The sequence below is a fragment of the Fistularia commersonii genome, chromosome 8, assembly GCF_037954325.1.
Source record: "Fistularia commersonii isolate RoL2024-O1a breed Wild chromosome 8, RoL_Fcom_v1.0, whole genome shotgun sequence".
NCBI classification, from domain to species: Eukaryota; Metazoa; Chordata; class Actinopteri; order Syngnathiformes; family Fistulariidae; genus Fistularia; species Fistularia commersonii.
The window spans coordinates 10,221,463-10,247,294 of NC_141291.1; the positions used below are offsets into that span (position 1 = coordinate 10,221,463).

Sequence of the window (25,832 nt, forward strand, 5' to 3'; positions counted from 1 at the left end):
AAATCCATCAACTAATAATGACTGGTTGAATTAATAGATAATCGAGAGAAAATGATTGGATTAAGATTTTAAAAATAATATAATAAACTGTCCAATAAACATTATGTTACTTTTGTCATTATAAAGTAATTTTATAATATGATTGCACTCATTACTGTTTTTCAGTGTGTTTTTAAAGCTGAAGAGTGCATTTGTTTTCCACAGTCGTGACTCTTGTCACCACTCGGGGGCGGTAGATCCCCTTTGCATTCAAAAGGCTGTTGTTGAGTTACAGAAGTAGGTCTCTGAGGCAACACAGCAAGTTTTGTCCAGTAAGAGCAGTCAGACAATACTTCAGACAGATTTGGTGTCTTATCGACGCTTTCTGCCTGACTGTGCTTGTGTCCCGCAGTGTGTGTGTGTGTGTGTGTGTGTGTTTGTGTGTAGACAGGGAACAGGGCCTGTGGTAATGTAACCTTGAGTCATGACTGACATTCCCAATTGTCATGATGCATTTTTGCCCGCAAAACATACAAATCGAACAATGTTCGCCGAGTACTTTGCCCAGGAGGTTGGCTTTTAGCCCCATCAATCAATCCTCTCGTCACACACATACACACCGACGTGTTCCCTATTTCCTCCCTTGCAGTTAATTACAGGGGCAGATAAGGCTCTGTCGTTCCAACAAATGCTGGTGCATGTGAAATACACCTGCGTGTCAGTGGATCAAAGCAGCCATCCTCTAAGGTGGAATTATTATTCACAGAAGGGGTGTAAATTAAACAGTACACCACTGTCAAGTGTTTCTCTGTTTCTTTCCCTCGCCGTCTTTCACACACACCTGCATAATGTTGTCATTCCGCATGCTTTGATGGTGTGAGGTAGGTGTGTTTGACAGGAAGCAAGGGCTGCGTTAAGGCATGCTGTGAACCTCTTGGACGCACAGATATATATTTGGGTATATAAAAAAAAAAAAAAAATGAGGGAGAGACCGCACTCTCAGTTGTGGTCGGCAATTCGCTCAAGCTTTTGAGCAATATGGGTGTGCATGCACGCCCGTGACTGTCAATGCACCGATGTCAAAGTGTCTGTGTGTGGCTTCTCTGTTTGCAGCTGCGGGACTAAGCCCAAACTCGGAGCTCAATGAGGGTAAACTGTGATTTGGCTATCTGTCTTCCTGTAGGAGATAAATCCTATCCATGCTGGTGTGTCAGCCACTCAGTAATTACTTCATCCTGTCACGGCAGTCTGAGAATGCAAGCCAGTGGGAACTTGCACTGCTGTCTTTCATTGACTCGAAGGAAAAACACTCAGCATCTCTTTTATGCCGCTCAGTGTGAGCTGAGGAGTGTTACTCATCAGATGAATGGATCCAATGTGGTTTCCAAAGTTCTCGCCTGTGAATTTAATACCTGTTGTTCCATCTTATAAAGTTGTCAGGGATGCGTTTAATCTTCCGTCCTCTGCATGATCTAATTCTAGTTTGCGCGTTGGCCGACGGAAGAGCAATTTTCTTCCGTTCCTCCAATTTAGACGAAGGCGGCCTCAAAAGTCATCGCCTTGCAATATGAAATCTTTCACTAGATGTCATCATAGTCTCAGCAGCTTTGAGTCATGTTACCGGTAACATATCTGTAGCGTGATTGTTTTGTAATGTTATATGGCACAAATTCTATGGAGCGTTTCTCCCTGCTTCATTGTGGTTATAAGTAACCAGAGAGGAATAGTCAAATGGATAAACCTACAGGAGTTAAAGGGTTGATTAGTGGCAGCGAGGTGTTTACTTACACTTAACTGGACCCAGCTTGCTGTGGCTTGGAACGCTGTAATTGAAGCTGTTTGGAGAGGAAGGGTTGATGTTTGGAAATCTTTTGACACAGGAAACACAAGCAACATAAAGTCATTCATTCCTCTCCTCCTGCTCCCAGATTGAAAAAATATGGGAGAGAGGGGAATAATGAGAGGGGCGCAGGGAGGAGCTGACAGGGCTACGGCAAACACAAAGAATGGCTGCGGCAGTTCACCCCTGCTGTTCCCACTCCACCGAAAGAACACACAGAGCTGTTTCCTGCTAAAATTGTTGACTCCGTAGTGTATATCAGGACTACTTTTCCAAATGTCGAGACATTGACTTTACATTTTGCTTGTCGGATCAGGTGGACAAGGGGGCAGCTCTGTCAGGTAGGGGCTCTCCCGTACCTCCCTTTATGCTCTTCCTCTCTATGTCTTGGCATCAGAGAGAGCAAAGGAAAAGCAAAGTCCTGAAAGGATTTCCTCAGTGTTGACTGTGGATGATCCACATGGCTCCTGCTCGCTAGGCCTGAGCCGGGAAGGGCCAGCAAACTTTAAGCCCTAGGGGAATGAAAAACATAAAAGGGGTTAAGGTATAGACCTACGGTTACTCTCAGGGTTGTTGTGTTTAAAAAATAAAATAAAGAAAGTCAAGCATATTCTTTACCTTGAGAGAATGTTTATTTATTTACTTTTTAAAGCTTTTACCTCACAGCTAAAAAGTGTGGTTGAGAGTTCATGTTGCTTTCACGGTGCGGGAGGGGAGTTTGAATAACTCTTGCTGGGGCTGAGGAATGGTGCAGGGCTGTAAGTGGGTGGTTTGGGCTGTGCAGTGTGGGAGGCCAGGCCCCACTGCAAATTAAAGACTTCACTGTGAAAGTCCCAGACTCAGCTACAGTAGTATGTATGCCTGTGTGTGTGTGTGTGTGTGTGTGTCTAAGTGACTAAGCCTGTGTGCAAGCGGTCGGTGGGGAAGAAGCCCAGCCCTCCCTCTTTTTTTAACCAGTCATTAAAAATAAGCCACAACTCACCCTGGTACACACTGAGAGACAGTGAGAGGAAGAGAAAGAATGCAACTCCTTTTCTCCTCCCTTTCTTTGAGCTTTGCTGCTTCACTAACCAAGTAAAACAGGGAGGGAAGGGGAGGTAGGGCACTCTGTTCAAGGGGAATGATTGCTCTCAGAGGTTTTTAAGACTCCAAACTCAGACCCCTCCCCCGTGTAAAGAGTAGCAGGAGGTTTTTTTTTTTTTTTTTTCGTCTGTCCAGGAGTGGAGAGAGAGAAAGAGATGAATGGGGAAAGGAATGCAGAAGACAAACGAGTGCTCTCGGCAGGAGAGTGGGAATGTTGGGGAGACCATTGTTCCTCCCCCCACAGGCTCCTCCAGGGAGTGGATGTAAACACGCAGGAAAAGAAGGAAGAGGGGTGTGAAAAATCTCACCTGAGAGACAGCCCCAGCTCTGTGCCATCGAACCAGATACTCATATTTACGCTAATGGGTCCCGTCTCCATCCCCTGGATACACATCGATGCACATACATGGAGCCCAGTGCCTATAGCTGCCATCTAATCATTCTCTCCACCCCCTCCACCCCTTCAACAGGATGTATAGGGTCAGAGGGTCAGGACTGGGAACCACAAAAGACAGTATGCATCAGTGTAGCCTGCTCCTCGCTCAAATCCCCTCCTGAGCCCCTCTTGTGCCTCCTTACGTTCTGTCACCCCCTCTTTTTTTCAAACTAATTTTGTCTTTCTTAACTTTCCGTCAGCCTGTTGGCCCGCCGGTGCCCCTCCTCCCCCCTTCACCTCTTATAGGAGACGCAGAGGGTCTGACATTTGGTTTTGGGCCCAGATGGCTTTAGCATGCCTCTGGCGGTGGATTAAGCTGCCAGTGTCTCCTTTCCCCTCCATGTGCAAGTGGTCAGGACAAAGAACGTCAAACAGGGGAAAGGGGGAAGGAATGTGAGGAAAAAAAAACCCAGGACTGTGAAACAACACCCGATGCTGATGTTTCACAGCATTCCTGAAAGAGTAAACGCGAGTGCTTGTAAAATCTGTGAGACAGCTTTCCTCTTGGTTTATGTGCCCAGTCATTTTATGAATCAAGTTATGACTTTGTTGTTTTTTTTTTTGTAAATTGCAAAGTGTGCTTTTCTTTCTGAGGGGGAAGAAGAGATGAACTTTTGACCACATTCTGCTGCATTTATATGTAAATAGCAGCTGCGGCAAAGCGGCGATCCCTCATGTACTGACATGACACCGTCATTGTGTCTTGCCCCACTCGGTGAGGTTGATTTCCGTGTGCATTCATCCTTCCATCTCTCGTCTTTTGTCCGTCCATCTTTGAGTTTGCTACTTTTTTCCCCGAGGGTCCATCCCGATAAAGGCTCGTGATTATGTTTTCCTGTATTTGGCTGTGACTCGAGGGACTTTTAGGTTTTGCGTTTTTTCCCGCGGTTTATCATTGAGCTGTTTTAGCACTTTGAAACAGTGCCGAGGCAACATTGCCGCAATGTTGTTGGAATATCTTTAAGGTTAGCCGGCACTGATGAAAGTGACCTCCATTATCCTCTTATCAAATGTCACCATAGCGCTTACTTACAACCTCAGACTCTTTTGTATAGACTATTTTACATATTTATGAAAGCTGAGTGAATGCTTACTCACGAGTCTGGTTTCTTTTTGAATGACTAATTTCTTCAGCTACACAAATTCCTGGATGCTTGTTACAGTTGGCCTTGTTGTTGCTGGCACATGCCATGTGTCACTCTGTGGTGAGCCAGTGTACTCTTAAAGTCTGTGAGCAGTTCTGTGGGAAATGAGTGCAGTGAAAGCATGCGTGAGATGCGTGGGTGTGTTAGGTTTAGCATTAGGACTAAAGCTCAGGTTTATGCACCACAAAGCAGCTGGAATGTACATGAACCGAAGGAAACTGTGCAGCAAACCTATCCCCCCGTTCTGTTTTCTTCATCCTCCTTTCTCTCCACCTTTTCTCACCTCTCTCACTGTCTTTATCTCCCCTCAGTTCTTCCCTTATGTGGAGTTACTGTGCTCCCACTTCAACCCCCTGCAGGCATTTCTTTCGGACAGAAACAAAAGAGTGATCCGTCTCTTCATGTGGTTGTGGACTCGTCAGGGTACAGCCCTTGCCAGGGAGAAGTGGAGAACAATAGAAATGGCCTGTAGCCGTCACAGGCCAGGTCTAGTGAGAAAACTCCTTTCATGTCAGTAAACTTTCAATGAAAGTTCTCTTCATGGTTTTGTTACAGTTGGAAATGTTATTTTGCAAAGAATAAAATCAGTCACGGTGCAAAACCGCAAGTTATGATTGTCTGATTTTGACAGTGCTGTTGTTATTAAGAAATCTGAACTTGATATAAAGGACTCCAGTTCTGATACGATTAAACTTGTCCTCCCTTTTCAGCTGACCACATACTTCAAAAACGCTTATTGTTTTTAATTGAATCATAGCTTTCAAAAAGACTTTCCACAGACACTTTCTATAGATATAAAATAATTTTCCCCAACTCTTTTGTATTATAAATTCTCCAACGCAAGTCACTGATTGGCAGGGCACATAGAGCATCGGGCCATAAAAGTGGAATGCCGGTAACCAGGTTGTCTATTTGAACTTGGAACACAGGAAAGTGGGTTAAGTGAAGTGAATCTATTGCCTAAGAGGGAGCAGCTGTCTGCCAGATTTAGCGGTGGCTGACAGTTGTAAACAGAGTCTTATCTGGTTATTTAGGAGACACTAGCCTGCGCGAGCTGTTACCCGCTATTGACACGGGCTTCTGTCAAAAAGAGTGCGCTGATCACTACTGTTGGTCTGAGCACACCTGAGCTGGATTTGGTGAATGTTTTGTGACGTGCGTGTTCACTTTGCTTTGACTAAAATAAAAAAAAAAGTTAATATCGGTTTAAATTAAAGTGGAAATTGCAGTATGTTTAAACCATTGGTGCCACTTTAAATGAGCCCAACAGGCACTCACACATGCTAAATATACTCCTTAAAAAGGCACTCATAACAACCACAAGCTCAAACACACACACAGGCACACACAGGAGCTATTGTGTCTGAGAGTTTAGGCATCTGGAGAGCAGAAACACTCCTCCGACCTCTGACCTTATGAAGCTGAGAGCTGCAGACTGGTATGGGGGTCTCTAGGAGACTTTCAGGTGACTGGAGGACTTTTAAAGGACTATTGTATGCAGTATCTCAGCATGAGCTAAAGTGGGGCTTATTTGAAAGGAAAAAAAACCTGTCTGTTTTTTTTACTTTTTGACAGTTATTCCATTCAGTCTCATCAGGCGTTGTGTATTGTTGCATTGTCATTGACAAAAGCAGCGTAATATCACACTTCAGGTTGTCTTGCAACAATGTCCTAGAAACCAAGCGAAGAGTATCCACAGCAAACTGGTCAGAGGAGTTGTAATTATATTTGCCCTGAATAATGATCCGAGGAAGCCATACCGTGTATCACCTTACATCACTGTAACACTTAATCGTTGTCGAGTATTATTTTGTGTTTTATGTCAGCTTTGCTCCATTATGTCCGCTGCGCTTTCTTGGTCAGTGGTGTTAAGGTGAGTGTCACTGTAGCTGTGGCGTACCCTTGTCAAGGTAAACAAATAGCCGCCAGAAGCCCCCACCCAAACCCACTGCCCCCCCACTCCCTACCCCACTGTGCATGCTGCTGGTCCAACGCCAAGCCTCCTGGCAAACCTCATGTTGCTATGTGTCACCATGGTGACGCTGTTACAAAGGATTCCAGCTGGTTCTGCGTCTGTGTTTATGTATGACAGAGAGGGAGAGAGAGATGGACAAATGGACAAGCAGCATGTGTGTATTTATAGGAGAGACCGAGGGACAAATGGACGGCAGAATAAACCAGGCGGTCATGATAACTCCTCCTCATTCATTTTCAGTTCTTCGCCCATGTCTTCTATTCTCTGCCTTCTCCCCTCTGGCAGACCCTCATCCCAAACAGCGCAGCTGGGCTCAGCTGTCAATGCCCCCCCACCCCATGCCGACCGCCCCTTTTCCTGGCCCTTTGTATTTTTTTTGGATGGTGGATTTGCCCTTGGCCCCCGCGTGGGGGAGCCCGTTCCTGTTCGCTCGCCGCTTTAACCTAACCTTCTGCTCTTTGAAGTGGCCTATCACAAATACACAGATTGGAGATTACAAAGCAGCTGCCTGCCTTCAATCTGTCCCAGTAACATGAACATGGTGACTAAATAAATGAAACAGCATACACCTAGGCAGGGACACAAATGAGACAAAATGGTCATCAGAGCAAAAACTAAAAAAGGACACTAAGAAGTCTGTTTTTTGTTCTGAAGACTAAAGAATTGAACGTAGACTGCTTTGTCTCAGGGGAGGAAAGAGGGCTTTCTTTGATATAACCAGGCCCAGGACTGGAGGGGGGGGTGCTCTGTTCAGATGAACCGCTATTCACACCAATGTGTCGGCATGGTACTTTTGAAGCATTTGTCAAAAGAAGGATTTGGCAGAGAGCCACTAGAGTTTTGTCATTCACAAACTCTTCCCTCCTTTGAGATGACAATACTCGCAGCAGGCATCTCCTTGTGTAAGAGAAGATGAAATTCCACAACTCCACCTCCCTTAAGTGAAAGAACTAGTGGCTGGTTATTATTGAACTCAACAGCATATGAACACCGTGTTTCTCCTCCTATGAGTAAAACCTGCAATAATCTACAATTTGGTGTGAGAGACCCCCTTTGTGCTTTTGTGTCATTCTCTCCGAGGGGCATGATAGAAGACTGAGTCACATTTCCTCCTTACCATATTTGACTGTGTGCGAGGAGGACTTTGATAAGTGCCCAAACCAATTTAGTGACTTTGGAAGATGTTATTTTCTGATGCTTTTCTATAAGTACTATCAGATAAACAGTGGAAAGTTGTTTTTTCTTACATGACATGGAAAATTTCATAAACTAATGTTATTTTCCACAAGTAACTCCATATGCAAGGCATCTGCTGACACAAGCCTCTGAGGGATGGGCAGCATATCAGTGGCAGGAAGTCTGTGGACTCCATTGATGTGGACAGGTTGGAACATTAGGCTGGCTGTGTCAGTGTCATTTCTGCGCCTCCGCGTCTGCAATCCCATACACAAAGACATGTTCGGACTCTCAAGTGTGTTTACCTAACCTGTCTCCACATTCAAAACACATGTCATTTTCAGCTAGGTTGGCTTTTGCAGTGACAGCTCGGTGGGACGCAGCCCCGTTCCCCGTCGGACTGCTTTATTAAAAGAATGGAAATGTCTTTTTTTAAACCCAATCCTGCGTAAATGCATACAGTCACGGGCGCATGCACACACACACACACACACACACACACACACACACACACACACAAAAACAAGGATGACTTTTAGATGACTTCAGGGGATAGAAGCTTTGAAAGGGTCTGACATTCTATCCTTTGAACCTCAACGACTGATAGGGGCAGGACCTCGCCCTCTCCCTCTTTGTGAGTGCATGTGTGTGTTCTGTGTGGTTTTTGTTCTCTTGCGGGTCTGTACTCCGCGACCTTTCCAAAGATTATCCCTGGATGTCGATCATATTCCCCAGCCACCTGTGAAAAAGTTGAGACAGCGGTGCATTTTGTGGCACGCTCGTACGAATCTGTCTCGGATGACTTTGGTGGTTGTTTCTATATATCCTTCAATAGAAATTACATGGAACGGTACAAGGAAGGTTCTCTCGTCTATCTTGTGGTTTGTTGCACCACCATCAAAGAGTCACTTTAGGAACACAGCATTCCTCCCATCTGATGACTTTCCAGCTTGTCAAAACCTGGCTTAGATCTCGTCTGGGATCAACCAATCACAACTGGCGAGCCAGAATAGAGGTGGGCGTGGGTGGAGACCGGCTGATGACTTTGACAAACTGAGTGGATGAAGTCAGCCTTCTGTTCACCTTTAATACACAGAGGCCTCTCCAGAGTTGTCAGTGAGATGGCAAGGCAGAAAAGCAAACACATCACGCTGTAACAGTTATGGCTGCTCATGCTGGGTGCGGTTGGCAACAGCCGCACATAGAGCAGTGATCTCGCCACGGTAGGATGTTTGCCTTTTGTAAGGATTAAAGGGATCCAGGAAACCCACTGTCCTAGATTTGCTGCAGAGCAAAGGCAGCGACCTAGTTTTTTTTTTTTTTTTATGATACAACCCATGTCAGGATGGAGATTCCAAGACATTATGTAGTAGGAGGTGGCATTTTTTTTTTCTTTTTTGAGACAGGCTGTGTTTTGTCTGTTGGCGTGTTTCTCTACACGCTTCTGACGTTGTGTGAGAGAGAGGCCCCATTGTTCTTAAACTATAACCTGAGAAACACAGAGAACCAATTTATCCTCTGATGCCTTCAAATATTTATTGACTTGGATTTGAAGGCGGCAAGTTTACTGTGCTTCTAAACTATCCTCTCATTAACTTTTCCACTTTGTTAAGCATGGAAAGATCAAGCATTGCTGGCACATGGAAATTTATTCATATCCATCTGATACACTGTACTGTAAGGGTGTAGATGGCTTAACCATCTAGATCAGTGGGTCAAGTGGCTAACATAGTAATCCTATTACTAGTCGGAGCTCTGATTTGTTAAAGTTGGCCCTAATCTACTGTCCATTTTAAGTTCAGCGGAGGGACCACAGATCACTGGGTAAACTGTCAGTGTCAGCTGCTGCAAAATCATTTCCCTCTCTCTCAGGAAAAGGTCTCTGCTGTTTTCCCTTTCGTTTTCTTTCTGTCTGCCCATATTTCCAGTCTTTCTATACTCGCTTTACTCTTTCTCAGAAGACGGCACAGTGATATAAACATACATACATACATACATACATACATACATACATACAGACAGACAGACAGACAGACAGACAGACAGACAGACATATACATATATACACATTTGTGTACAAAACAAAGAAGTGAAGAAGAAGAACACTGATAGCATTCACTTTAAATTTCACATATGATTCAAGCTGGAGGCTACAATTTCTTGTAATTCCTTTCCAACTTGTTTGAAGCTCAACACTTAAAGCACTTGTCCCTCAGATCTACACTGTGATACACAGGTTGTGTAACTCTTGATGGGAAAAGTAAACAGAACCACATGATTTGAGTTTCCTTCTAAGCATTCTGTTTTGCCACTTTTTTTTTATAGTTTTTTGGACATAATAGTTATTTTAAATATTTAAATGTATTTCGTGTTTTTTTTTTTTTTTTGTGTGTGTTGTGTAATGAGCTATTTTCTCTTAATTTCTCCTCACTGTAGTGTCATCATGCATCACCACATACAAGAAGACTCCCCCGCCGGTCCCACCACGGACAACCCCATCAAAACCCTTCATATCTATCACAGCTCAGAGCAGCACAGAGTCTGCTCAGGATGCGTACATGGACGGCAGCTCTGGCCAGCGGAAGGGCATCAGCTCCCAGCCAGGCCTGTCCAACTCCACGGAGAGCATTGACAGCATGAAAGCCCTGACAGCGGCTATAGAGGCAGCTAATGCTCAGGTGCACGGCCCTGCCAGTCAGCATGTTACAAACAGCACCATCACTATCACCGCCAGCGCCTCTGCCGTAGAGCACATCTCTGCAGAACGCAAGGTTCAGAAGGACGCACTCCGCAAGTGCCTCTCCATTGGGATCCAGGTTTGTGATCCCACTGTTGCAGTTATGTAATTGAACTTTGACATTGCAGATTAATGGTTTCTACTTCTCTCAGGTGGATCCAGAGGAAGGCAGTCCAACAGAAGAGCAATCAAAATTCCATTCAATAGGAATTCAGGTAGAGGATGAGCGATGGTGAGTAAAGATATAACAAAAAAAAAGAAAGGGTAAATGTGACACTGAACAATGGCAGGGTGATGGAAGAGATATGGTATTAAAAAAACAGCGAATTAACAGGAAGTGGAATTATGGAGACAGAGAAGGTTTTGTAGTAGGCAGTGCAGCGTTTCTGTCCCAGCGCTGGCATCCCTGCAGCAGCTGTCCCCAGTTCAGGAAGAGGTTGGCGTCAGAGCCCCCCTAAACCAGGGGCCTCAAGTGACAGCTGGGCCAGAGGATGCATTGGAAGGAGCTGGGAAGGTGGGGGGGGGGGTGACTTGACAGCCATCTGTTGCTCCAGTCATTGTGATTCAGGCTACTTTGTTGCTGTGTGTTTGTGTATGTGTGGGAGGGATAGAGGGGAAGCAAGGAGGGAGCTTTATGGCGTTTGTTTTGTTGAGAGCGCATCGAGACACTGCTGTGCTGTCAGTTAGAGCCTTACACTATGTTTCCAGTTTGAAGCGAAGCAGGCCAGTGTGGACACTGTTTCATAAGATCAGCAGTCTCACAAGATCAGCAAGCTTATCAAGGGCTCTAGTGAGACACACAGGCATTTATAGCTAGTTTGTACATAACGTCTGATTCTTTTCTCCCGCACAGACAGTAACGGTCTGTTCGGTGACATTGTTGCTCCATAGGCAAAAGCAGTTCATAAACACAGTACTTGAAATCAAAGGTCACCGCAGGGCCGTATTCTGAGACTTTGAAGCAGACACTTCAGCGGCACGGAGTATGTGGTACTTTCACAAAGAGGAGCTCTCAGCTGAATGGCCAAGTTTACAGCTCTTTGATTTGCCAAATAATAACTTGTCCAGCTATGTTTTAGTCTGCAGACTGGTGCATGAGTAATTGTTTACCAACTGACATGTGTGTACCTGGGAGGTCTGGGCATACTGTGCCCCACGTTATATTGCCACACAGTAAATGGGGCAAATTTCCTCAGCTGCAGTGCTACAGTCCCTTATTTATGTCTGTGTGTGGGAGAGTATGTGTGTTTATATGCAGCAGTTGCAGGTCATAACCCCCGCTTGCTGTTTGAACTGGGATGAGGTGAACAGGAGGGGAAGAGAGCTGTAAAAGTGATAAACACAGCATGCTTGTCATTACCCTAAGTCCATTTCTGTGCAGAAATGTTGAAGGATAAACCATTTTTTTCAGTCATATGTGTTTATGAATTTTGCGTGTGTGTGTCTCTTTTGGAGTTTAATTGTGAATATTCAACCACTTTGAAAAAAAAGGTAGAAAAGTTATTCAAATGTAACACCCTCGCAGTCTCTCAGCACTGGTGGGTAAACCATGTGTGCAAAAGTCAACTAACTAGAGAGCGAGACCTCCTTTGTGCTTAGGTATCAAGTTAATTAATAGTTTCTCATAAAATTGCTGTGCCATCGTCTGGTGCAGCTCACATTTTTGAATGTACATTCACAATGCCATAGGTCATGTGTACTTTTTGACATCCAAATAAAGCTGAGACGTTTTGTGGCGGTTTGGAGTCGATACAGTTTGTTAGTGTTATCGAAGATCAAATCGTGTAAATAATCAGTGGAGAAATGACAAGACGCAACAGGAGAAAGTGAAAGTAAATCTCCTTGTGACTTTTGATCTTTCCTCCGCTTTCTAACATTTTCACAACATGATGAAAAGTATTTCTACAATTCTCATTTACTAATAGATTTGTATTTTCATGTCTATTTTCTACCTCGTTCTGCAGACTCTTTTTGATACGTCTAGATCTTGCTCTATCTCTGTTTGGCCTTGCCCATCTCTGGCCCTGCAGGAAGTTGTTAGCAGACTGATAGAAAGCAGACTAAGGTCATTACAACTGAACACCTGCTTAGAGGAGTTACTGTTTAACTGTGTTTCACACACACACACACACATAGACACACACACACACACACACACTTGAAGGCAGTTGTGCATGCACATAAAACACATAGAATCACTGTTTGATCCCGCCACTCCCTTGCTCTGGTACCCTTGGTCTGTGCTCACGGAAAAGGAAAGATGAATGAGAAAAGGGGAGGCAGGGATGCATGAGAATCTTTGAGGAGGAGTGTATGTCCGGAGTTGGGCTCAGGAAGATGTGATGGAACTGTAATCATTCGTGCACGTCATGCTGCACAAAGGTCAAACCAAGGTTTACCTGCTAGTGGATGGTTGTGTTTTTCTGGATGAAATGCGACTAAAAAGCCAACATTTCTTCCAAGCTTTGTGTCTGCATAGGTGTTAGTTATTAACATAAGGTTTGATTGATGAACTTAATTTCTTAATATATTTATAAGGGCATATGGAACACTAAAACACATTCTATTTTTAAATACCCCTTCCACAGATGAATGATGTATTTTGAGTTTCTTAGGAGGAGTGATTGGTTACTTACTTTAAAGTAAGTGGCCAATCCAAACTACACTGTGTATGTTTGTGTGTTTGTGTGTGTGTGTGTGTGTGAGTGGGGGGGGCAAAGCACAGTTTTGTGGCGTAACAGACAGTTGCTCACTTTGTTGCTTCTGAATAAGCCAGGTGACAGAAAAAACACAGACGGACTGAAAGGCAGACAAAAGATGTTCTTTTGGTAAAGCACCCACAATGATTATTTTATTCTACCTTGGGGGAAGTCCTCAAGTACTGTGTGCAAGTAAGGTAGTAACTGACCTAAAGAAAGTTATGCATCAATTTCTTCACCAACTAGTTCAGAATATCTTGAACAATTAAGAAGATTAATGTAGTTTACCAGCTGTGTTATTTGCATCTCTTACTCCAGTTACCGTAGGATGACCCGATCTAACAGCGTGACAGCTGCCGTACAGGCTGACCTAGATGACCCCACAGAGAGCCCACAGTTACTGCCCCGTCACTGTGCCACCATGCCCCGCCAACATTCCCGTGACGCTGCTACGTCAACTGTCAGCATCCAAGGCTCGGGCAACCATTACCATGCATGTGCCGTAGATGACTATGGGGAGGTGGGCTTCGACCCATCTATCCTGCCCCCTCCAGATCCTTGGATGGACAGCATGGCTGAACCAGCAGTGGACGCTCTGGAGGTCATCAGCAGATCAGTGTGCCCCCGGGATGGGCACTGGTTCCTGAAGTTGCTGCAGGCTGAAACAGAGCGCATGAAGGGCTGGTGTAAACAGATGGAGCAAGATGAGATGGAGAATGACCTACCTGAAGAGAGTGAGTTGAATATCTCCACAAAGGAGATAAGAAAGCAATCTCTTTATGATAGGTCTCTTTTTTTCCTTCTTCTTTGATCATAATTCCCCTTCTCTTCTCTTCTCTTCTCTTCTCTTCTCTTCTCTTCTCTTCTCTTCTCTTCTCTTCTCTTCTCTTCTCTTCTCTTCTCTTCTCTTCTCTTCTCTTCTCTTCTCTTCTCTTCTCTTCTCTTCTCTTCTCTTCTCCTTTGCCCCAGTCTTCTCTTAAATTGAAGCTTCTCTTACAACATAATAGCTGCTTGTACGTCTCTCTTGCTCTCTGGCCCCCCGCAGAAATATACTGCACATACATATCAATAGCTGACTGCTGACTTCAATTGCACATTTTTTCTAATAATCCTCAGTATCAATAATCTTTCACACTTTATAATCTGGATTTTCTGATATTATGTGACAACATGTATTACACACATCCATTTGCAAGAAGACTGTGCCAAGGACCATATTATATACTGGTCTTTACGACTCAGCTGATTAAGGCTGCACCAATAGTATCATTGTTATGCAGCCAGCTATTATGGTTTCAGGCAAGAGTCTCTCACAGAGCATGCATATCAGGGAGGCTGTTTCAAGGTTATGTTTTCCCAGATCCCTTGCTAGCGCACAAGCACATACATGTCCTGAAAGGGTCAAAGGTTTTGTTTCTATAGTGCAAATTCATCACTCTGCCTCTTAGTTTCTGACCCCATCTTCCTCATGCAGAGTAATGGGTGCTCTGACAGATTCTCTCCACAGGGATATGTGAGTCAAAGGCACGTTTCAAGGGGAAAGCCCATTTATCTAACTTACGCCATTTTCCTTTATATTCAGCACTGCAAACGTGTATTTGTTTTGCCATTTCAACTTATTTTTGTCAAGATTTTGCTGAGCTACTTTTTTATGTTTTTGAAGCCTCTTCACTTTTATGTTGATACTGACCTTACAGTGCTTCAGAAATAGGTATATTACTTAAAACATTGTTTTTGTTCCTGAGAAAAAAAGATGAGGATTCTTACCCATACCTCTCAGTGGCTCTGCTAATGCATTCTCTCTGAGTGGTGCAACATGTCTGCAGTATGCAGTTCTGCGAGTAATTGCATTGTGGACTGTGTGTGTGTGTGCGTGTGCGTGTGCATGCGTGTGTGTATCGTGTTCATGCATGTGTGTGTATGTGTGCGTGCGTGCGTCTTTCTGCAGTACTCGGGAAGATCCGCAGTGCAGTGGGGAGTGCCCAGCTGCTGATGTCCCAGAAGTTCCAGCAGTTCCGGGAGCTGTGTGAAGAGAATCTGGTATGTGTCACCTCATCCTCTATGTGCTCAGCGAGCCCCCCCTCCCAGCACTGACATCATCCTGCACAAATCATCCTGACAGGCCAGGCTAGCAGTCATTTACTATGCATCTAGTGTGCATGGTGCTCTTCTGCACATGCATACTGTCCTTTAAAAATAGTAGAACAAAACAGGAAATCCTTATGTTTATAAACTAAAAGGCTCTTGAGTTCAAGCTTTTTTGCAGTGAATTTCAATGTGATGTTCGTGTTTATGCATCATATTAGAACAAGAAAACATGACATGGAGCATCTTAATGCCCATTTACATAATAATAGCACCACTCAAAACAAAAGTGTTTTATTTTCCAACAGAGTGCTAATGTTATTTGTATTTGAATATTATGTGCTCTATAGGAAATATTTTTTTGATGCATATGCATTTAATGTGTACAATTGATTTGATTATTGACATAAATTATAGAGAAAATGCAGAAGAGAATTGATAAGCCATAACAATACATAGAAAAGGCATATAAATTTCTTTAACAAACATTAACCAGGCACTGACTATAATATGAGCCTGTATGTTCTTATGTGTTGGTTGATTTATTCATTTCTATTTTTTTAATTTTGCAGAATCCAAATGCCCACCCTCGGCCCGTCTCTCAGGACCTTGCAGGTTTCTGGGACATGCTCCAGCTATCTATTGAGAACATTAGCCTGAAGTTTGATGAACTCCATCAACTCAAAGCCAACAACTGGAAACCTCTGACAACCCCTGAAAGTCAGGTGCATACACTTATGAAAGATATCTTAATTTTTAAATGATAAGTTCATGTTACCTGATTCTTATGGATGTTTGCTTGTGAATGCATTACTAACCTGCATGTTATCTGCTGTCATTACAGCACACATAAATACGTTGTCTTTATGATTTATATCATCGTAGCATGCAGACGTGTTTTGTACTGTCATGTTGCTTGCCTTAAGTCAACACTTGTATTTGTGTGTTTTGTTCTGTCTTGTTGTTGACAGTGAGCTGCTTTTGTGAAGCTTCTCTACCCGCCATGCACCTTTGGGGCCTGTCCATCTTCAATGGTTACGTTTACCTCATGTACTGGCCACCACCGTGCTCTCTTACCCCACACAAATGGCTGCCTCTGTGAACCATAACCTCATTTGAAATTGCATGCTCTGACATCAAGCCAGTAACAACTACCCCGCTCTTGCTAACTCATTTGCAAAAGGGCTGCGGTTATGTCGGTCCTTACTGTGTTTGCTGCCACTTGCCATGGGGACTCACTTGTCTGTCATTCCTGTCCAGGAGAGAAGGATTCCCCCTCCTGTGCCAAAGAAGCCCCAAAAGGGCCACCCCCCCTTGGCTAGGGACCGCTCGCTGGAGAGCTCTGAACGCCAGCGCCTGGAGGCCCGCAAACGGCTGCTAGCTGCCAAACGTGCCGCATCTGTTCGGCAGAGCTCTGCTACAGAAAGTGCGGACAGTATTGAGATTTATATACCTGAGGCTCAGACAAGGCTATGAGACAAACAAAGAAATGTACCCAAACTTGTTTAATATACTGTCCAATACATTAACTATCACTGAATGGTAAGGCTAGGGTGCTAATATAACTTTGTCACATTTTTGCAGACTTCCCAGATCACTGTGGTGTCAGTCTAGGTGGAAGCCGTTTCAACAAGAAATGTATATCTGCAGTATTTATTTAGTTATTTTCCTCCCATTTCTGTCTCCCAGCTTTAATGTAGCACTCCCTCCTCGCCCCCATTCCCCAAATATCTTTATTGATGCCCTTTATAGTGACTTAATGTTATAAAGCAAGCCAGGTGTAGCACAGTGGTGATGCTCCACACTGATGTATTAGGCACGGAGATTTGGTGAGCATTGGAGGAAAACACAGATAGAGCATGCATGTGCATGTGGCGCGTATGTACAGGATGTATAAAAATGCAAATACACACGACTATACGAGTGATGTATGTAATCTGAGTTTCTTGGCTCAAGAACATCAAATTCATGAGGAAACCAGACCCTTATTAACTCGTGTAAGATATGTTATTTAATTTATTTTTGTAATTTTTATCAAATCCCTGTTACCAAACTAACTTTTTATTTGTATGATCAGGTCAATTATTCTAATTTGATGAGAGACAAGAACATAGTTTTGGCAATGAGCTGACCTGAGTTTATTTTATCTATTTTTCCCAGTGAAAGGAACCAGGTCCTGAAAGCAGTATTAAGATGTCAGATTTCTGGCCTCTGGAAATGTGGAGCTGAGGGCTCGTATTCAGGCTCTGCGAGTAGCGCAATTCATTAAAAAAGAATCACAGTTCCTAAATGCCACAAATTTAAGTTTAATGAACGTGATCGCAAATGTTTTTGTGTCTGTGTGTGTGTTTGGGTGTGTGTGTGTGTGTGTGTGTGTGTGTGTGTGCGTGCGCGTGTGTGCATACATGTGTGCGCGTGTGCATACATGTGTGTATATCTGTGTGTCTCAATTCACATGCTAATTTCAAAAGTGCTTCCTATTTTTGTAGATCTAAAAGAGGTCCGAGTGGTAAATGATAATCAAGGTAGTATTATCAACACACTGTAGAGAAACCACACATCACATTTTATTATAATACAAGCAAAAAGATGCGTGTATATCAAGCATATGACATCACGTGCATGATGACACCAGATGATAATTGTCTTTTTTAACAGGTTTAATCCTTTCTCTCGTTGCAATCTCTTCTCTGTGACAGACTAAGCTAAAATACAGATATTTGATACTATACTGGTAGCTGTAATATATTTTGCTATGTCATTTTTAGACAAGAAAGGTTTATTGACAGTACTGAGACAAAAGGACTGAAAAGGGACTACTTTCTCTTCACTGTGTGCGCACTATCTCTGCCTCCAAATGAAATAATTATTTGAAGGTTTATAGGAAAGAAGAAAAAAATTTCTAATTTTTTGTATTCACATTTAATTTATTGATTAGGGGAACAGTGACTGTTTACTGACAATGTGGTAATTATTATGCACTGACAACATGGCCCTTATACTGTGTTTTATTTGTGTTTTACAGCATGACAGGCACTGTTTTGTCTTTTCTTTTTCAGTGATCAGCCTTAATTTCCAATATGATAGTCGAGCACAATAGCAGTCTCAGGGGAAGATGTGTGTGTGTGTGTGTGTGTGTGTGTGTGTGTGTGTGTGTGTGTGTGTGTGTGTGTGTGTGTGTTGTGTGTTGTGTGTTGTGTGTGTGTGCATGCGTGTGACTGTGAGAGAGACTGCAAGAGGGAGAGTGTGTGACTGACTACATGTGACTGTATGTGACCCATGGCTTTGTCTCTACTGTATATAACCCAAGTCACCAGGATAGTCAGAGATCTGGTATAAGAGATTTGTACCCTTTTTCTGAATGATGTTCCAATTGAACATCTGCCCCAATGACTTCAGTACAACAGGCGTTTCTGTCAGCTGCTTGAATGTGGAGACAATCCCGACTCTGTTTACTGCAACACACTTGCTTTGAAAACAGACTCGAGCAGGACTTGCGTGAGTAGTGAAATACTCTGGATCTCTGATCTGATGATGTTTTTGTGCCATTTGAACTCTAACTATATTTCTGCTAATATTCCCCAAATAACAGCTACCTTAAGTTTTCATGGAGAGAAATTGTTTGTATAGGACTGAAATGATGTGCTGTATGACTTGTAATTCCATTTGTTGCTCATAATGACTTTTTGCAGGGGATGCAAAAGTAGGAAATAATTTGAAAGGTCATTTTAGCATTTTTGAATCTTGAACTTGTATTTGAATTGAATTGTACGTCAAATTACTGATCAACTTTTTATTTATGTCTATCATATTAACATATCAACATAAACTCCTAGGATAGCAGGGAGTCAGAAACCAGAATGTTGGATGGTTAATAAATCCAAGTCACTCCAGCCATCCTGGCAATTCTGAAGTTTGTGATGTAGTTATATTTAAAGAACAAAAAAGGTAATTTAAAACTTATTTGTACATAACTAAATGTTTCCTTATGTAAATGTAATTTAAACATCAAATAAGATATTAAGCAGAGTTACATTTTGTAATTAACTGTTAGACTATTGATGTTATGGCACGTGTATACGCTCCTATCTGCATTAAAAAAAAGCAAAAATATATATATAATTCACGTAATTTTGTGGTGTTCTTTCTTTCACCAGTCAGCATGTGTTTTCCATTGAACTGTAATCAAACAGATTACAAGGCCATCATGGTGTGCTTTCGGGGCATTTCTCTTCCGCAGGGGCGGCGCTCCATAATTAGATGGCACTTAAGACTTTGGTTTAGCCTCATGCTCCTGTATATCAGGCTTCTGGTCATTCATCATTCACGAATCAGTCGCACTGATGGTAATTGTGCTGGTGTCAGTGGTCAAAAAATCAGCGGTAGGAAGGAAAAGGGGGGTTGTGGAGGTCTGTCTTGTTTTTTAAGATCCGGTCCCAGGTCAGTCGGCTGCCCAAATGGCCAGCCCAATGCCCAATGAGTCCCTGTTTAGACTCTTGTTAACAAGTTTACCCACCTCCCCAATTAATCCGCTCTACCCCCTGGGGTCTAGGTATGTCACTTTTGACAGATATAGTCTGATTAAAGGTGGAATTACGCAAAGCTATTTCTGCAAATCTGCATTACCTAAGGAGTGGCAGACTTGAATTCAGTACTCTATCAGACCAGTATCGCTATTAAAATTCAATAATTCAGTGGAATTTCCTTCCAGGTAAAACAGCTGTGCCATTTCTCTTAAAAGACATTTCTTGTGCGAACTGATTAGTTTATCTGACAACGCAACAGTCAGTGACCTCAGGAATGTTGATGCAGTAGTATTATAATTGCAGAAATGCTTTTAATTCAAATCACTGAAAATACTGAAACACAAGAACCTTGTCCTTGCACTGTCCGAAGTATAGGCATCATTTTATTTGCTAATTCATACCTATGGAGAATTACTGAGAATGGTTTAAGATAGCAACCTACATTCTAGGTTGTGCTTCTACTGAAAGTATGAAGATAAAACATTTTAACAAAGTGAGAAATCTTTTCAATTCACGTCAATTGAGAAACCGTAGGATTATAGCAGATAAGAGACGTACGGCTGTCAATCTGGCTACAAAGTAGGCCGGCATGTTCACTTTTAACTTGCTTTTTAAAGGCTATTGAGATGGAGACACTTGAAAACCCCACTGACCAGGAAAAAGAAAAATGTTGTCATGTGCTGTTGGTCCGTGTTAATTTGTGCAGGATTATGCCAATTGTCAAAAGACGTCAACATCTCACACATGGGAATCTCTCTGAGGGCCTGTTGATAGCTTGTGAAAAGATCAAGACTTCACAATATTGGTTCTTCTGTACATCCTCCTTTTGTTTGCATTCTTACTCCACTCCACTTACCCTTCAGGAACAAAATCTCTATCCTTGGCAAAGTGCAGTAGGATTACAGCTTGTATGAATGTGTTAGATAGTGACGAAGCCCGGAACGGGGAGGGGGGAGGGGGAGTTCCAAGTTGTAGAAAAACAAAACTTTATTTGAATCCCATGTGACCCCTATTTGCCACAAACATTGCACAGTATGAAAAGAAATCACATCATTGGGCATCATGTCACATTAACTATACACATGGTCCTATTATACATGAATTTTATTTTTTGGTGATTTCAAAATGCTGTCTTTTGTCAGGTTATAAAACAGCAAATGCAGAAAAAGACATCTGTAGTGTTAGAAATTTTCCAGTCCACTGGCCGTCGTTTTCTCTGAGTGATGGGATGAAGGCTCAGACTAAGAACCTGCTACATTGGTCATCTGACACATCCCTTAGATGGGGGAAAATAATGAGTAAAAAAAAGCATACTTTTTCTTTAAAATAGCTAAAAGTAAAGTACAAAGTCAAAACTATACTCATGAACACATAACATTAACTACAGTAGTGAATAAGTTTGTCATAGATGCCAAGAGCAAATGTTTAAGACACTGAGATGACCTTCCTTTGCCTTAGTGTGCAAACAAAGGAGGCAGACTATCCATGAAGTGATCTCTGAAATGTAAAACGGCAAATGCATGTGGTTGCGACCAATACGTCTCTTGGTCAGTGAAGAAGGGCTGAGTGTAGCTCCTGCTCCATTCTCTAAAATAGTATTAGGTTTAATGGAAAGACATAAGACAGGCAGCATTTCTTCAATAACATTTTTGGTCCCTGTGTGCAAATAAGATACACATGTAGATACATACGCATGTATATGAAATGAATAAACATCTTAGAGCCAAGGCACCTTGATACAGTTTTTCAATAAAAAAAAACAAAACGTCCTCATCAATTTGATTGGTATACCAAAAATAGAAATGATCAGGCTTTTGTGTGGATTTGTTCTCTGTTGTGTGCAGACAAGTCAATGAACTCAGGAAGAAATCCATAGTTGAGAAACAAAATCAGTCTCTATTCCATCCTCTTTTCCTTTAGGAGACTAGCTGCTTGGCTTGCAGCTCCATCTCAGCGGCCCGTTTGAGGGCCACATCCACCAGGAGCTGGAAGCCACTGAAGTCTTGTGTGAGGTCTGGCGGAGTTGGGGGAGGGGTATTGAACAACCCGCTGCGGGGGCTCAGGTTCCCCTCCATGCCGTTGCTGCTCAGGATGGTGGTAGTGGTCGGGAGTGGCTGGCTGCCGGGCCCCTCATCCAGGCACCTGAGCAGCGCCTGGGCTTGTGTGATCTGCACCAGGTCAGTTGCCCTGTCAGAGTTCACTCCCAGCACAGGAGGGTGTGAGGCTGTCGGGCTGGCCTGCATGGCTGTGGAAACAGTGGTGTGACAGATGACAGATGGGCGACTGGGCATCAGCCCTGGGGAGAGGGACGTAGAGGTGGGAGAGGGTATGGAAGGGCACACCACCTTCCTCAGGACACTGGGCATGGCGGGCTCGAAGCTGGAGGGGTGCAGAACGCGTTTGTCGTAGGTCTCCTCTGTAGCTGCTGCCGGGCTGCTGTGTTTCGGGGACTGGGAGCTGTCGGAGAAGCTGTCACCGGCCTTGCTGCCTTTTCTGGATATAGTGAACTGATTAGGGTCTTTGCCGTCTTTCCTCAGCATCTCTGGTAGAAGTCGCCGTCGTGCATTAATGAACCAGTTGCACACCTGGGAAAACAAAAAATCCTGTACTGTTAGCCAAAAAAATCATTATGTACAACTTTTGTAAACAAAACAATTCACCCTGTGGTAGATAACCAGCTGAATGTTTTCTATCAGGAAATCAACATCCGAGTCAACACTCCTACTTGCGTGAAACAAGATTCAAGATCCTTATAAAAATACAGCAGTGATAACTATACCTTGATTTAAGCAGTAAATAACGTTTTGCTGACATGTCAAATGAGTATAAAAATCTGCCTTGTTATTAGAGCAACGATGGTCATCGCTTGTTTCCTAAATCATCCGGGCTAGTCGTAACTGGCTCAGAAAGACTTGTAGCACTATGTAAATGACTCTGCATTGTTCCCAGACAGCTGGGATGGAAGGGGCTGGAGGGAGGGAAATTCTTTAGCCTTGCCCACAGCGCACACAGTTTACTCATGTTGTCTCATACTTATGTTGCAACATTAAGCATACTTGGATGGCCTCAAATTCGCTACTTATGTGTCATGCCTTGTACGCCTCTTTAACAAGAAATTATACAGTCAACCTGACGCTTCCTCGCGACATTTACAGTGGTCTGTTTACAATATGACGCTTTGCTGGAAACACAGGCCATCTTATTTTCACTGTGATCTCTGTCCATACCTGCAGAGTGGAAAGCTGAGTCTGCTTGGAAAGAAGAGCTTTCTCCTGCTCCGAGGGGTACGCATTGTATCGGTGCTCGTACAACCAGTCTCTGAGGATCTGAACAGACTCCTTAGGCAGATTTCCCCGGCGTTTCCTTTTCCCGCCGCTACCCCCACTGGACGAGAGATCCAGGGGGGCATCCACACTGTCCTCGTCATCTGTCTCGCTTCCTGACAGCATCATCAAACCTGCGTCGATGAGTCCATGTAAGGAAAAAGACAATGTATGAGAAAGGGATGAAGAGGAATGCGTATCTTGTTATCATAGCCACACCACTGTCAATCTACCAGCCGATTTGACGCAGCCGTTTACCAAACACAATCTGTCTGGGAGGCAGCTGATGTGTCAGAAGTAAGCTGTCAAGTTCAGCCATGTGATTCATATACAGAGCAAGGGAGGGTATGAGGAGGAGGAAGAGGAGGAGGGGTAGAAGGGGGGACGTCACAAAGGCGAGAGTGCGTCTGTGTCAGTTATAAAACCTGCCTCGACAAATACAAAGCAGGTCTACTCCGCAGAGCGAGCACACCTTGCATGCTTGGTTAATAAAAGTACACCGGGGCCGACCACAAGAATAATCACTCTTTCAAAGGGAGATTTCTGCAGAAAATCTGTAGTACTTCCTGAGATTAGACTTGATTTCTTCCTTCTGTTTATTATTGCATACTTGTCTACTCAGTGTCAGCCATCATAAAACATCATATGGGCCTTTGAAATGCAATTATTGGGACAAGTTTGGGAAATATTTGGATCGTTGTTGCTCGGCCTTGATTGCATTTTCTGTAAGCATGACACTGAGTCACAGATGAGAAGTGAGAATTAAACTGCTATTTTAGGGTAGTCACATGTGTTCATGTTAAAATCACTATTTCAGATGTTTCTTGGGTAAGATTGCATAGCCAGAACCTGGTACATTTAAAAACTTTGAATGAAAAAATGAGTCAACATTTCTCTGCCCAAAATCTGTCACAAATCTCATGTAAAAATCAAGCTTCACATGCACCATTGAGGTAAAACAGAAACTAGACTTAGATGCTCACTCTCTCTCTCTCTCTCACACACACACACACACACACACTAAGCTCCAATGCAGTCTCCTTCAGTGCAAACAAGTGGGGAAACAAGTCACTGTTCAAGTCTGAGCGGCCAACAGGATGAGGTAATTACGTAGGCTGGAGAGGGGAAGGGGGAGGGGAGACCTGTTGCAAATCAGCGTCTCCAGACTAAACAAAAGAATCCAGGGCTGCGTGGTTTCTTTGTATGCAACTCGAAAGTTTGTACTCGCACACGGCTGAAACCTTACTTTTCCAAATATACACCTCGGCCCGAACAGAACCGAACAGAAAGCACAAAGCACACCCGCGGAAGCCCCCTTTTGCTGGTGAAAGTTGGGACAAGACGTGTGTTTAAGGGGGGGGGGATCTATTGTGTGCGCGAGCTGCACCACGAGGTCCGCGGACAACAAGGCGAACGGCAACTTCCCAGAATGAGGTCAGGTCGAACGTTAGCATAAACACGGGATAACATATCACTCGAAATAAAAATAAATAAAGAGCCAGACGTGTTTTGAAGGGGGGCGACTTCAAAATAGTTTATTTAAAAAAACAACACAAAAAACATGGGTTGCTGTAAACTCACACAACTCATGCTCACAATTGTAATTCAAACTTTTTTCCCACCCACATTTAAGCTAAACACGCTAGCAGTACTTTGGTCAAACTTTTGCTTCGAAATTAGCTTAATTCCTCTTTCAATTCGGTTTTGATCGGACCTCAAAAGTTTAATAACTTGTGTACGCGTTGGCGGTAAACAAACGGCATGGCAACACAGCTGTCTGTTCTCGTGTAAAGAAAATTAAAATAAAGGAAGATAACACTAATAATACCGCGGATTTTCGCAAAGCTTGATATTTAGAGTTGACGTCGCGCCAGCACATGGCAGAAAAAGCCCCCTGTCATGTCTGGAAGAGAAACAATGGACTGCATGGTTTGCATACGAGGGGAAATCGCTCGGTTAGTCGTTCAGCGTGCCGTCTCCCTCCCATTTCTTAACAAAAAACGCTTATTAATAAAAAAAAAATCAAACATACCCCTTTTCGTCTTCATTTCCGGATGAAAAATGTCCCCCCGTTTGCCTCGTCAAAAGCGCAGGAGAAATGTCCCTCTATAGTGCGGTGTTTTTTTTTTCTCTTCTTTTCTTCAGATATCCCAGTTATGTATCCGAATGTTCGAAAAAAAATCCCGATTCATCAAAAAAAAAAAAAACGTCTCTTTTTCCCCCTTTTGGTGTTTTCCTTGACTTTCTGGTCCGTCCCGTGTTTCTTTTTTTTCGGGGGTACTTGGAGGGGGTTACCTGAGATCTCTGCGGTCTCCTCAGCTCAAAGCCTTTTTCTCATTGACTCTGTGTTTGATCGAGAAACTGGGTGACAGCTATCTTTGACAGCTGCGTGACTCAACGCACGGAGATCCTCCCACTGTTTAGGGCAAAGGAAAAATCTCTGACATCAGCATGACTTGTTCCACTGACATGGATATTGTATATTATAGTGCTGCAGAGCTGTTAACAAAAGGCAAACAAAGTCAACATTGTGCCTATGAAATTTATTTTTGGCAGAAAGGCGGTCATTCGGTGGGCTGTCCGAATGACAACAACGAGGCTCGCAAAAAAGCAGCACACTGCGGACCTCGTGGTGAAAGCTTGAACACCAAACGAGCGATATGTTTATCTTTTATTTTAATCTCAGAAGGATTGTGGTCGCATTTGATAAGAGAAAAAAAAACTTAGCTCGAATTCTGCATTGTTTCTGTTTATCTTCCCTTTGTGTCGCACAGGACTATTTCTATGTGGCCCGCGTTCCCCCCTTTTTTCCTGGTAAAGTTATATTT

At 43.3% G+C, this 25,832-nt stretch overlaps 2 protein-coding genes across 3 annotated transcripts in view; one reads left to right on the forward strand and one right to left on the reverse strand.

Moving 5' to 3' along the window:
• Window positions 1-19,286, forward strand: part of dlgap1b (discs, large (Drosophila) homolog-associated protein 1b) — a 90,211-nt gene extending 70,925 nt beyond the window's left edge. Inside the window, exons 7-13 of one of the 2 annotated variants that reach the window (XR_015106517.1) lie at window positions 10,071-10,450; window positions 10,524-10,603; window positions 13,389-13,804; window positions 15,019-15,110; window positions 15,728-15,880; window positions 16,127-16,189; window positions 16,416-16,536. Coding sequence is in view for 1 of the 2 variants with exons in the window: in XM_086151088.1 (XP_086007214.1) it covers window positions 10,071-10,450; window positions 10,524-10,603; window positions 13,389-13,804; window positions 15,019-15,110; window positions 15,728-15,880; window positions 16,416-16,631 (1,337 nt within the window). In the remaining variant the exon portion in view is untranslated. Of the gene's footprint in view, window positions 1-10,070; window positions 10,451-10,523; window positions 10,604-13,388; window positions 13,805-15,018; window positions 15,111-15,727; window positions 15,881-16,126; window positions 16,190-16,415 lie in introns of both variants that reach the window. The other variant, XM_086151088.1, reaches the window with a different exon arrangement.
• A 1,367-nt stretch (window positions 19,287-20,653) lies between these two features.
• tgif1 (TGFB-induced factor homeobox 1) lies at window positions 20,654-25,340 on the reverse strand. The gene is made up of 3 exons (XM_086151089.1): window positions 25,037-25,340; window positions 22,909-23,138; window positions 20,654-22,266 (listed from the first exon to the last, which is right to left on the reverse strand). Exons 1-3 carry the CDS (start codon window positions 25,050-25,052, stop codon window positions 21,598-21,600), a joined length of 915 nt encoding a protein of 304 aa, XP_086007215.1. The 5' UTR covers window positions 25,053-25,340; the 3' UTR covers window positions 20,654-21,597.
• Window positions 25,341-25,832: the final 492 nt, after the last annotated feature.

Coding starts and splice junctions, on each gene's coding strand:
- tgif1 (XM_086151089.1), bottom strand. Junction 22,267..22,908: donor CTCAGCTTTCCACTCTGCAG/GTATGGACAGAG, acceptor TTGTTTTCCCAG/GTGTGCAACTGGTTCATTAA.